General features: G+C 42.0%; 1 protein-coding gene across 1 annotated transcript in view; it reads left to right on the top strand.

Moving 5' to 3' along the window:
• cspg4 (chondroitin sulfate proteoglycan 4) overlaps positions 1 to 12,715 on the top strand; it is an 84,517-nt gene extending 71,802 nt beyond the window's left edge. The window contains exons 9-10 of the mRNA XM_048617279.1: positions 2,626 to 2,809; positions 9,317 to 12,715. Coding sequence (XP_048473236.1) covers positions 2,626 to 2,809; positions 9,317 to 11,241 — 2,109 coding nt within the window. The 3' untranslated portion in view covers positions 11,242 to 12,715. The remainder of the gene's footprint in view (positions 1 to 2,625; positions 2,810 to 9,316) is intronic.
• Positions 12,716 to 12,945: the final 230 nt, after the last annotated feature.

Below are 12,945 nucleotides of genomic sequence, written 5' to 3'. Positions count from 1 at the left end.
TGGAGATCTTTGAAGGGACCATACTGTGTACAAAGGCATTCACTTCCACTTGGATTAGGCTGGAACAGAAACTCTCTAACTGTGACATTCTGTACTCGGCTTCATTTAGCCACAGAAGGGGTACATCGACTAGTTTAAATGGTCACCTCTTCAGGAAGCCTTTCCCACTGATCGTCTACACAACGGGTCAGGAGGAAAATACTCTTCCTTTGTACTGTAAGCACACAGGAGTTGACACTCACCCACATGCCTGCTGTACATTACCTGCCCCGTACTCCTTCGGTCTAGGTTTGTGGTTTACTGAGATCTACATTTTGTGATTTCCAATTAGTCTCGTTCCTGAGGTGCAGTCAATAGAAATTTAAACAGAAATTCTGCAAAACCTTTTCCTCCCATTTGGTCATGAGTCTTTAGAACTCTCTTCCTGAAAAGGTGGTGGTAACAAATTCTTTGAATATTTTTAAGGCAGAGTTGGATAGAAAGAGAAATATTGTTAAGCAAAGGGGATGAAAGGTCATCAGGGTAGGTAGGAATGAAGAGATAAGGTTACAATCAGATCAACTGTATCTTGTTGATCTTATTGCACCATACAACAATCGCCAGACAGGAATGTTCCCTCCCAGTGGGGGAACACTTCAGTGGTCAAAGACATTCGGCCTCAGATCTTCGGGTTAACGTCCTCCAAGGCGGACTTTGGGATACACAACAACGCAGAGTCGCCGAGCAGAGGCTGATAGCTAAGTTTGGGACCCATGAGGACAGTCTCAACTGGGATCTTGGGTTCATGTCGCACGACAGATGACATCCCACGCACACACACACTTCTACAAACTCACTCACTCACACACACACTCTCTCTGTCTCACTGTCTCTGTCTCTCTCACTCTCATTCTCTCTCTCTCTCTCTCTCTGTCTCACACTCTTTCTCTCACACACACATGCATACACACACACACGTATAAATCGATGGGATGAATTTGTATTTGCAGATACATTCTATTTTGTTCAAAAAGCACACACAATTTGATAAAGGAGCAACACTTTGAATGCTTGTGTTTTCAAATAAACCTTTTGGACTACAACCTGGTATCGTGCGATTTTTGACCTTGTCCAGCCCAGTCCAACACCGGCACCTCCACATTATTGATGGTGGAGCAGTCTCAAGGGGCTTAATGGCCTAGTCCTGTTCAGCTTGTTAATCAGGAGTAGCAGAGCTATGCTCGCTTCTCCACTCACTTCAAATCCACAATTTTTTTTTAGTTCCTTTATAGAATATGAGCATCACTGGTGAGGCCATTACTTGTTGCCCTTGAATTTGGCTATTTCAGAGGGTAGTTAAGAGTGAAATCATTGTTGGGGGCCTGGAATCACATATACAGGTCTGAATGGGTAAGATGGCAGAATTAATTCCTTAAACAGCATCAGTAACAACAAAATGAGTTTTTACAACAATTAATAATTCATGATACCATTATTGACACTATTCTTCAATTCCAGTTTTTTTAAAATTGACTTTAAATTCAATCAGTAGACATGGTAAATTTTGAAATTATATCCCAAAGAATATTAGCCTAGAACGCTGGATTACTAGTCCAGTGATGTTACCACTACACCATCACCTCCCTGTAACTCGGGCTTTCAAGCAGGAGGTGAAATGGATCAATGCAATCTCATCACCAGCTCTGACAGCCCACACTTGGAGACAAACTGGTTCTAGAAGGATTTCTCTAAGCAGAGATTCCTACTATCTCTTGCAAAAGTCTTCACGTAGATTTTTAGAGTAGAATTCATCCCTGCACCAAATACAGACACGTTAGTTAATCTCTGAAACCCAATTAGTGATAATAACTAGGCTTCAGGGTCCCGGTTAGTGATAGCAACTGCAGGTCCCAGGCCCTGAGTTAATATAGTAACGACACTCCAGGGTCTGGGTTACTGATAGTAAACGCAGGCTCCAGGATCTGGGCTAGTGATAATAACAAGCTCCAAGGCCTGCATTAGTGATAAGGATCATTCTCCAGGGCCTGGGTTAGCAATAATAACTAGGCAATAGCATCTGGGCCTGGGTTGGTATTAGTAACCAGGCCTCAGTGCCTAAGCTAGTGATAGTAACCGGGTTCTGGATCCTGGGCAAGAGATAGTAAAAGGACCTAGAACTAAGGCTAGGATACTAACCACGCTATGGAGCCCAAGTTAGTGATAGTAACCGGGCTCCAGAGCTGGGTTAATGATAATAATTAGGCTTTGGCGCCCAGGGCTGTAAGATTGAGCCAGAATTTATTTAATCTAAGGTTTGATGAACATTTCTAGGCTCTGCTTTGGAGAATGTGAGACGTGGGAACTCCAGAGAGGAGGAAAGCTGCCCCATGGTGTGGCTGAGGGGAACCAAAGGGGAAGTTAAATAAACACATGACAGAGGGAGGAATAGAGGGATGTGTTCATAAAGTTAGGATTAAAAATGATGAGAAGAAGCTTGGAGCACAAACACCATGTCAAGGTGGTCCAACATGGACTCTTTCCATGCTGCAAATGTTTTACAATCATGTAATAGAGTGTGGGTTCCTAATACTTAGGATAATGTCAGTGAACAGCATTCATAACATATTCTGTCTTCTTCACTAATAGCTGGAATCTGAAAATATTTTCTACCAACATAATTGGCCAAAGGAACCCTTTTGGAAATGTCAGGATTCATTCGAGTTCACAGTTTCCTCTCCCCCGGTGGTGACAGAAAGGAAGACCCTTACATTATGGATTTCCTTTGAAAAGCATAGTCTTCAACAAGGCACTCAGCTATGGCACAATAAAGGTAAAGTACAGTTTATACTTTAACAGTGATGCCATCTTAACAGTCGCAGTGACTGAGCATACAGTTCAACAGGAACTAAACCACCCTCAGCTGCTTTAGCTATGTAGCCAATGTGTTGGACAAGGTATTCTGGTTGCCTGGTACTTTACGTCTCTGTCTGTATCTCTGTCACTATCTAATTAAATTTTTCCAGGATAAACAGGGGCCTCCTGACCCAATGCAATTCCTCCTGGGCCTTGCAGCTCCTTACCTCCAGCCCCGTACCCGTCTTTGACATCTGCAATACCAGCTGCTTGAGAATCCATGATTTAATTACATTATTGGTAACTGTGCCTTTAGCTGACTGGGCCATAAGTTCTGGAATTCTCTCCCTAAACCTGTCAGCTTCTCTCTCCACCGTCTTTGACCAAGTTCTTGGTCTCCCATCCTAATATTTCATTATGTAGATCAGCATCAAATTTTGTCAGGTTGCACAAATGCAGTTTGTTGTTGTCTTGACAGCATTGAGTTGCTGTCATTCCAGCTAGTTATATAGTGTGGTAGAAAAGATGCACTATTTAAACAAAGATCTGGGTCAAAACCAGGTCAGAAAAATTTCACGACAGTGAAGGCCATTCTGTCTTGTAAATACAAATGGATTAGGCTGTGTGTCAGATCCACTTCTACTGCCAGGAATAGCATGGCTGCATTATTCTACTGCACAAGACAAAGAGACTGAGTTGTTTGAAGAGGATAAAAGGTTGCATGTATGTGCAAAATGGAAGCAATAACAACAACTCACATTGATGTAGTACCTCTAATTTAAATGCATCCCAAGGGGGTTTACAGTTACATCATTAAATAAAGTATGACACAGAGCCACACAGGAGGTATTAAGTAACTGACCAAAGGCTTGGTCAAAGAGCTCAGTTTTAAGATGAATCCCAAAGAAAGAGAGAGAGGCAAAAAGAGGTTTAGGAAGAGAATTCTGAACTGAGGCTCCAAACTGGAGGCAGGACCACCAAAGAGGCCAAAATTAGAGGAGCACAGATATCTCTGCGGGTTGTAGGGATGGAGAAGATTATAGAGTTGGGAACACAAAATTCCGTAGACTCATGAGACATGGCTCACAGACATGACATACACGGGAATCAGATGCACACATGTTGGCCAGTTGGCCAGTTCCACAGTTGTGTGCAAACAAATTCAAACAGGACCAACATCCTAATGAGAAGATTTGCTAGAGCAGCTCGGGAGAGTGTAAACTAGTCTGGCAGGGGTGGGTGGGATCCAAAGCAGTAGATAGATGAAAGGGAAACTTGAGGACAGTACAGACGTTAATGAGAGCAAGTTAAATAGTAAAGGCAATCTTGGTAATCCCAGCATGAGACAGGGCAGGCAAGAGCATGGCAGGAAGTCTGGGTTAAACTACATTTATTTCAATGCAAGAGGCCAGACAGGTAAGGCAAATGAATTTGGGGCATGGATGGGTACATGGGACTGCGATATTATAACTATTACAGAAACATGGCTGAGGGAGGGACAGGGCTGGCAGCTCAATGTTCTGGGGTACAGATGCTATAGGAAGGATAGAAGGGGAGGCAAGAGAAGAGAGGGAGTCGTGTTTTTGGTTAGGGATAACATCAAGTCAGTATTGTGAGAAGACATTCTTGAAGATTCCCCCATTGAATCTATATGGATAGAACTGAGAAATAAAAAGGGGGAGATTACGTTGATAGCATTATACTGTAGGGCCCCCAGTAGTAAGTGGGAGTGGGAGATTGAGAAGCAAATATGTAAGCTGCAAGAATAATTGAGTTGTAATAGTAGGTAATTTTAACTTTCCTAACATCAACTGGGACTGCCATAGTGTTAAGGGCTTGGATGGAGGGAAATTTGTGAAGTGTGTTCAGGAAGGATTTCTTATGCAGTATGTAAATGGCCATCCTAGAAAAAGGGCAAAACCTGACCTTTTCCTGGGAAATAAGGCAGGGCAAGTGATGAAGGTGTTAGCGGGGGAGCACTTTGGGACCAGGGACCATAATTCCATTAGTTTTAAAATAGCTATGGAAAAGGATTGGTCTGGTCCACAAATTAAAGTTCTAAATTGGTGCAAGGCCAATTTTGATGGTCTTAGACAGCAACTTTCAAAGCTGATTGGGGGAAGCTGTTTGCAGGCATAGGGATGTCTGGTAAAGGTTGGGGGGGGAGGTTTCAAAAGTGAGTTAATGAGGGTTCAGGACCAGCATATTCCTGTTAGAGTGAAGGGTAATGCTGGCAGGAATAGGGAACCCTGAATGATGAGAGTTATTTGAAGCCCTGGTCAAGAAAAACAAGGAGGCAAATGACATGTATAGATCAAGTGAATTCATTGAGGAGTATAGAAGGTGTCCGAATACACTTGAGAGAAATTAGGAGGGCTAAAGGGGACACGAGGTGGCTTTGACAGATAAGGTAAAGGAGAATCTGAAGAGATTCTACAAAGTACATGAAGGGCAAAAACTAATTAGGGACAGAATAGTGTCTTTTAAAGATCAACAAGATTGTTTATGTGCGGAGCCACACGAGATGGGTGAGATCCTAAATGAATATTTCTCATCAGTATTTACCACTGAGAAGGATATGGGTGCTAGGGAACTTCAGGAAACAAACATTGATGTCTTGAAGAGTGCTTTGAGAGGCTGGTCATGGCCCACATCAACTCCAGTCTCCCAACCTGCCTCGATCCCCTACAATTTGCCCACCAACATAACAGGTCCACAGAGGATGCCATATCCCTAGCCCTGCACTCATCCCTGGAACATCTTGACAACAAAGACACCCACATCAGGCTCCTGCTCATTGACTACAGCTGCCTTCAACACCATTATCCCCTCCAGACTGATCTCAAAACCCCAAGACCTTGATGTTGGCTCCACCTTCTGCAACTGGATCCTCAGCTTTCTGACCCACAGACTGCGATCAGTGAGGATAGGTAACTGCACCTCCTCCACAATAACTCTCAACACTGGAGCTCCACAAGGATGTGTATTCAGCTCCCTACTGTACTCCCAGTACACCTACAACTGTGTTGCCGAATGAACGCCATCTACAAGTTTGCTGATGACAGCACCATAGTGGGATGGATATCTAACAATGATGAGTCAAAATACAGAAGGGAGATAGAGGGCTTGGTGACATGGTGCAATGAAAACAACCTCTTTCTCATCATCAGTAAAACTAAAGAACTGATCATTGACTTCAGAAAGAAAGGAGGAGAACACACCCCCATCTACATCAATGGAACTGAGGTTGAGAGGGTAAACAGCATCAGGTTCCTAGGAGTGATGATAACCAACAACCTGTCCTGGACTTCCCACATAGATGTGACAGTCGAGAAGGCACAACACCTCAGGTGGCTCAGGAAATTTGGCACATTCATAAGGTCCCTCACCAACGTCTACAGATGCACCATTGAAAGTATTCTGTACAGGTACATAACAGCCTGGTACAACTGGTCTGTCCAGGACCATAAGAAACTACAGAAAGTTGTGTGCACAGCCCACACCATCACGGAAGCCAACCTTCCATCCATGGACTCCATTTACATGGCTTACTGCCGTGGAAAGGCTGTCAACATCATCAAAGACCCATCACACCCTAGTAATGATCTCCTGCAACCTCTTCCATCAGGCAGAAGATACAGTAACCTGAACACGCAGCAGCAGGTTCAGGAACAGCTTCTTCCCTGCCATTATTAGACTGATGATTGGACTCTCCAGCCTCCAATAATGCTGATCTTGCTAATGTTGATCTCACCTCTGGCATGTCCTGTGCAATGTAACCTGGATGCCTTTATCCAAGTCTTCTTGATCTATACATCCCTGCTTACTATGATCTACCTGTACTGCTTGTAAACAGAGCTTTTCATTGTACTTCTGTACACGTGACAATCAATCAATCAAGAGAGTCTACATTACAGAGGAGGTGGTGCTGGAAATATTAAAACTCATGAAGGTAGATAAATGCCCGGGACCTGATGAAGTGTATTCAGGACTTTGTGGGAGGCTAGGTAGGAAATTGTGGGGCCCCTAGCTGGAGATATTTGTATTATCGATAGCCAGGGATGAAGTACCTGAAGATTTGAGGGTGGCTAATATTGTGCCATTATTTAAGAAAGGCTGCAGGGAAATGCCTGGGTACTACAGCACAGTGAGCCTAACGTCTGAGGAGGGTAAATTGTTAGAGGGGATTCTGAGAGACAGGATCTACATGCATTTGGAGAAGCGAGCACTCATTTGGAATTGTCAGCAATGGCTTTGTGTGTGGGAAATTGTGTCTCAATAGTTTGATTGAGTTTTTTGAAGGGGTGACCAAGTGAGTGGATGAGGGCAGTTTATGTGGTAAATGTTGTCCAAATGAACTTTAGCAAGGCCTTTGACAAGGTACCACATGGTGGGTTGTTGAGTAAGGTTAAATCTCACAGGATCCAGGGAGTACTAGCCAATCTGATACAAAATTGGCTTGACAGTGGAAGACAGAGTGTGGTGGTAGAGGGTTGATTTTCAGACTGGAGCCTGTGACCGGTGCTGTGCCACAAAGGTCGGTGCTGGGTCCACTGTTATTTGTCACTTATATTATTGATTTGGATGAGAGTTCAGGAGGTATGATTATTAAGTTTGTGGATGACACCAGGATTAGGTACGGTTGTCAGTGAAAAAGGTTATTTGGGAATGAATGAGATCTTGATCAACTGGGCCAGCAGGCTGAGGAGTGGTAGATGGAGTTTAATTTAGATAAATGCAAGGTGTTGCACTTTGGTGGGTCAAACCATGGCAGGACTTACACAGTCAATGGTAGAGCCCTGGGGAGTGTTATTGAACAAGAGATATAGAGGTATGGTTTCATAGCTCCTTGAAAGTGGAATCACAGGTAACAGGGTGGTCAAGAAGGCTTTCGGCATTCTAGCTTTCTTCAGTCAGAGCATTAAGTATAGGAGATGGGGGGGTCTTGCTGCAGCTGTACAGGATGTTGGTGTGCTCACATTTGGAATGCTGCCTGTAGTTCTGGTCGCCCTACTATAGAAAGGATATTCTTAAACTAGAAAGAGTGCAGAAATGATTTACTGGGATGCTACCTGGACTGGAAGTTTTGAGTTATAAGGAGAGATTGCCTTTTGTGTACAGAATGTGAGTCACATGCACTCTCCTAGGTTTTAATTTGCTGGGTTTGAAATATCTGCATGTTTCCAATTCAGGTCAATGGTTATGACAGACAGAGGCCACTTGGCCCCATCTATCTTCACGAGGGCTGACTAATTAATTTCACTTCCTCCTCTTTCTTTACAATCCAGATGCTGATTTGTAGACAATATTTAATATTTATAGCTGAATTACAATTATGTGCGTAGCAAACATTACTAAGCACACTATATTTGAAAATTAATTTCAATCATCCTGAAACATGCACCACATCAATTCACACCTATCTGTGGCAGAATAGACTTCCATTCTGTCAGCTTCTACAATTCTTTCAATCGGAAATGGAAATGGAAATGGACAAAGGTAAATATTTCAGCACTGGAAAGAGTTCTAGTAACTGAGATGCAGGAGAAAGCTTCAGACTGTTGCCAATGATAAGTTTGTACAATGAATGCACTGGCAGGGTTAGGAATGTGGCTGTCTGTGTTGAGACCAATCCTGTGGTCTGTTCAACCACATAGAAAACGCATGACTCATTCTATGGTGAAGTAGAGACAAGTATTTGAAGATTGCATTTCCTCTTCCACACTTTCTCAGTTTCCCTGGTGCCCTGTAGTTATCAGCAATTCCAGTTGAATACATTCGTAATGTAGAGGTTGAAGGTTATAGTTTGCAGCAAACTAGAACTCACATTAATTTATTTGAGCTGTTAAATGCCAATATGCAAATTGTGGGGTTCTTGTAAATATGGCATAGTTTAGAAAGGGCAAGCACTTCACTTTGGAATTGAATTAAAAACATTTGTTTAAAAAAAACTGCCTTTAGGCAGTCTCTGAGAAAGCTGTTCACTTTTTGCACAGCAGTCTGTTGCATGTAAATTGTGAAAGTAGGAATGATTGCTCTCCTGTACACTGAACCAATACTGGTTGACTTTTCTCTTTGTATTTTCCTTTGAGGGTTAACCCTATGCTGACAATCTGAAAAATCATAGTGCACCCAGCCCCTTTAAAATGTTAGTAATGTTGAAATGCTCCTAGTTATTGAGAACTCTGGATGCAGAGGTCAGTGATATAAGATTAAAATATTATAGATTTAGAACAGAGAGCATGATGCATTTTTTTTATACAGAGCTTGTAGATTATCCTGTAATTGAAGACTCCATATTAGAAAGAGGTGATACAGTAGTTACAAATAAAGAGAAAAAAGATATGACAAAATGAAATTTGAAGATTTGGCTACTGCTCATGCAGACAATAAATGCTAACACTTAAAAGTTTGGACCAAGGGAATGGTTACTGGGCAATAATTTTTATGAAATGAGTAAAAAAAACTTTTCTTTTTGCTCCAGGTCTTGTACTACCTGAAGGTCAAAGTGCAGCAATCGATCAGTCAATGTTGGATGCTTCAAATCTTCTGGCTAGTGTCCCAAAACCTCAGCAGCCTGCCTATGATGTGATATTTGAGGTGACCGCACAACCAGTCCATGGGTTTCTCTCATTAGCTGATGTGGGCAAGGTGAAGCACTTTACACAGTCTGATTTGCTAGACTCTGCTCTAAAGTATACACACACCAAACTAGGGCCTTTAACAGATAGCTTCACATTTCAAGTGTGGTTGAGTCCAAGGAGAAAGTCACTTTCGCATCCTGTGGATGATGGATCTCTCACTGTCCTTTCTGAGCTCTTCAATATAACTGTAGTACCAGTGAAGGATCACTCCCCACAGATTATGACTACAGGAATGACCCTGCATGTCCTGCAAGGCTCCAGCTTTGTGCTGACTCCAGATCACATGAACACAGTTGACTTTGATAATTCACCAGAAGAAATTCTGTACAGTATTGTCACAGGGCCAAACAATGGCTTCTTTGTGAATCAGGTTAACGACACTACGGCCATCAAACAGTTCACACAGGCGGATATCAATGCTGGCAGAGTGGTATTCAAAGCAGATGGGCAGCCGGCTTCTAGCATATTCCAGTTCAGTGTCTCCGATGGGAAACATTCAGCAGTTATTGGGTCTGTCACTGTTGAAGTTACACCAGCGACTATTCATATAATCCATAACAAAGATATTGTTTTACTGCAGGGCAATGTGTCTGTGCTGATAACCAGAGAGGAACTCTTAATAGACACCCAACTAAATGATATTGTACTCTATAAAATAACCCAACAGCCAAGGTATGGAAAAATAATTATTAACCAGTCTGTTGTGACTGAGTTCTCCCAGAAACATATTGATAATGGAGATCTAAAATACCACATGAGAGATTTCTCTGTTTATCAAGACAGCTTCCATTTCTCTGCAATGACCCGTGAGGGCAATCTATCAGGTATTGTGAATGTTACAGTGCAGCCTCTTGTAAGAGTGGCACGGGATTTGTACTGGCCCAGAGGAACCACTATTCTGATTGACACAGATGTTTTGGATGCTAGTGAACTGGCCAACAAAACCCACAGCATTCCTTCTTTCAACATTATTCAACAACCCAAAACTGGAAAACTTGTCAAACTGCATAGGCAGAATGGAAGTCAAAGTGATCTGAGGAATCAATTTACACAGTCTGACCTAGAAGATGGTCATGTGGTGATGGAAGTTTGGGATTATGGTGAGGCTAGCCCTTACCCTGAAATTGATAGCTTCCAATTTCTTCTGAAAGCAGATGGAGTACCACCTGGCATAGCCACTTTTGAATTTAGGACTGTCCCATATATACCTACTCACCATTACAATGCCACAGTGCTTAAAGTTTCCTCCTTGAGTGGGACCAAGTTACCAGATTTCAGCAGCAGCCCCACAAGTCAGAAAGGTGATAAAATGGATAAATATTCATCGACTGTAACCTGGGATCCCTATGGAGTTGCCAGAAGAGGCAATATACCAACATCAGACAATGTAATAACAGAATCCAGACCAACAGCAAGTAATGAGAAGGTTCTCACATCAGCAGGGAATAATCTTACAGTGATTATCATTGCTGTCATTCTGATCATTTTGCTGTTTCTGATTGCTGTTATAATCACAATCTATCTGACAAAACGCAACAAAACGGGCAAGCATAATGTGCAGATGCCTCCAACAAAACCGAAAAATGGTGCTGTGGAGAAGGAGACCTTTAGGAAGACCGATCATGTTCAATCTGTTCCTTTAGTGAATGTCAGGCCACTAAATGGCGTAGAAACACAATCCAATAGTGGGCATGTTAATCCTGATGCCAAACAGTTCTGCAGGACAAGCAATCCTACCCTGAAAACTAATCAATATTGGGTGTGATCTTTCCAATTGCTCACCCACTCATCCCAATCTAGGAGGGTGCTTCAAGTGAGTTCATGAAAAGATGTAATCAGACCATTATCAGCACCTTATGTACTGGAGACAATAACATTCCACTGTCTCTCTGTTCTTGCTTCACTACAACAAAAATCACAAACCCCTTGGGTTGGAAAACAATCCCCCACAGGATGGAACCCTGCCTTAGCTCTCTGACCATGAGGAGGGTGGCCAGTGCCTTACTGGCTCCCAGAGATGACTCATTCCACATCTCCTATAATATTAAAAAAGATTGGTTTAAAAAAAAGTTCATTAGGATAAAATTTATTCTGTCTTCACCTGTCCTTAGATGCAGCCATGTTGTGGTACTATCATTACTGACTCTTGTTGGTAGAGAAAGTCACAAGAATTTGGAATTACTGTGGTGAAGATGTGAACTGGGGTTGTGTTTGTACCAGCCTGCAATATTATTGCAGCTTTTCTTAACAGGCTGAAGGTTATGTAATGGGATATTGCTGTAGTTCTACACTGTAATTAGAAACACGTACATTTTCTCACAGCCTCACAGTCCCTACAGAATGTCTGTGCAATTAACACCATCTTTTTCACTCAAAACTATCAAAGCCTGAAGAGATTCTCAGTCCTATCAGTTCTGAATACTTTGCAGTGTTAATCAGGAGTTGGCACTTTTGGAGTAGATTTTTAATTGAACTGATGATTATTTAATTCTTGCGTCTCGTAAAGCACTTAACACACTTCACCCACCCTTCTTTCAATTGGCTTCCTGAGTTAGACTGCCATTCAAACGAAACTAATGACTACTTTTACTGACCTCTGTGCCAGATTACATTGTATATGGTCTCTTTTCTTTAAACACTGTCCCTTTCCTTTCCGACACTATCTTTTCTCAAAAAGAACAACCATGTCCTTGAAAACCAATGCTACCAGTTCCAACCCTCCTTTCCTCTTCAAAGTCTTTGAATCTCTTATTATCTGCTTGAAATTCTCCAACTAACCCAGACTGTGCACCTAACAATACTCTGAGCCCACATTCAATACAGCTTTCACCATTCTAAATATGTTAAAATTAACCTGCATTAAAAAGGATGCTGCCAATAATTCTAATTCTTTGTAACAAGAGTCTAGTAAACAGCCACAGACATCAATCAGAAAACCAAATAAAATGAACATAACTCCGTAAGAAGGGATTCCTGATCTTCCAAGACATAAAATTAAGTAGGTGGGTCTCATCATTCAGAATTCCCACTTTGGGTGAAAATTAAATCCCATGTTCCAATGAATCCAGTGAGCTAAGCATCCTGGAAGTTCATTAACTCTTCTGGAAGCAGACTGGGACCAACAAAGGAATTTTTATGTAAATTCACACCATTAATGAACACGCAAGCCCAAGATTGTATAAAATTGGCAAACACAATGTAAGTTTCTCTTGCTGGATATAATAAAGAAATTGTTCTTATAGCAGCGTGGAGCTTTTGTTCATTTACACTGACCTAACTGAACCAAGAAGAAATTAAGTTCGTTCCACTGTCAAACAGTTTTGGAACCTCTTTGGTTTGGGATGGTGCCTACTCTAGATTGCTATTATAGTGAAAAATATATTGTGGAGAAAGGAAATGACAGGATGAAGTTGTGATGCCTGTTTTAGTTGAAAAGATGTCTACTCACATGCCAAATGGTTACCTGGAT

Source organism: Rhincodon typus, chromosome 36 (genome assembly GCF_021869965.1).
Source record: "Rhincodon typus isolate 14 chromosome 36, sRhiTyp1.1, whole genome shotgun sequence".
NCBI classification, from domain to species: Eukaryota; Metazoa; Chordata; class Chondrichthyes; order Orectolobiformes; family Rhincodontidae; genus Rhincodon; species Rhincodon typus.
This window is presented reverse-complemented; position numbering and strand designations above follow the sequence as displayed.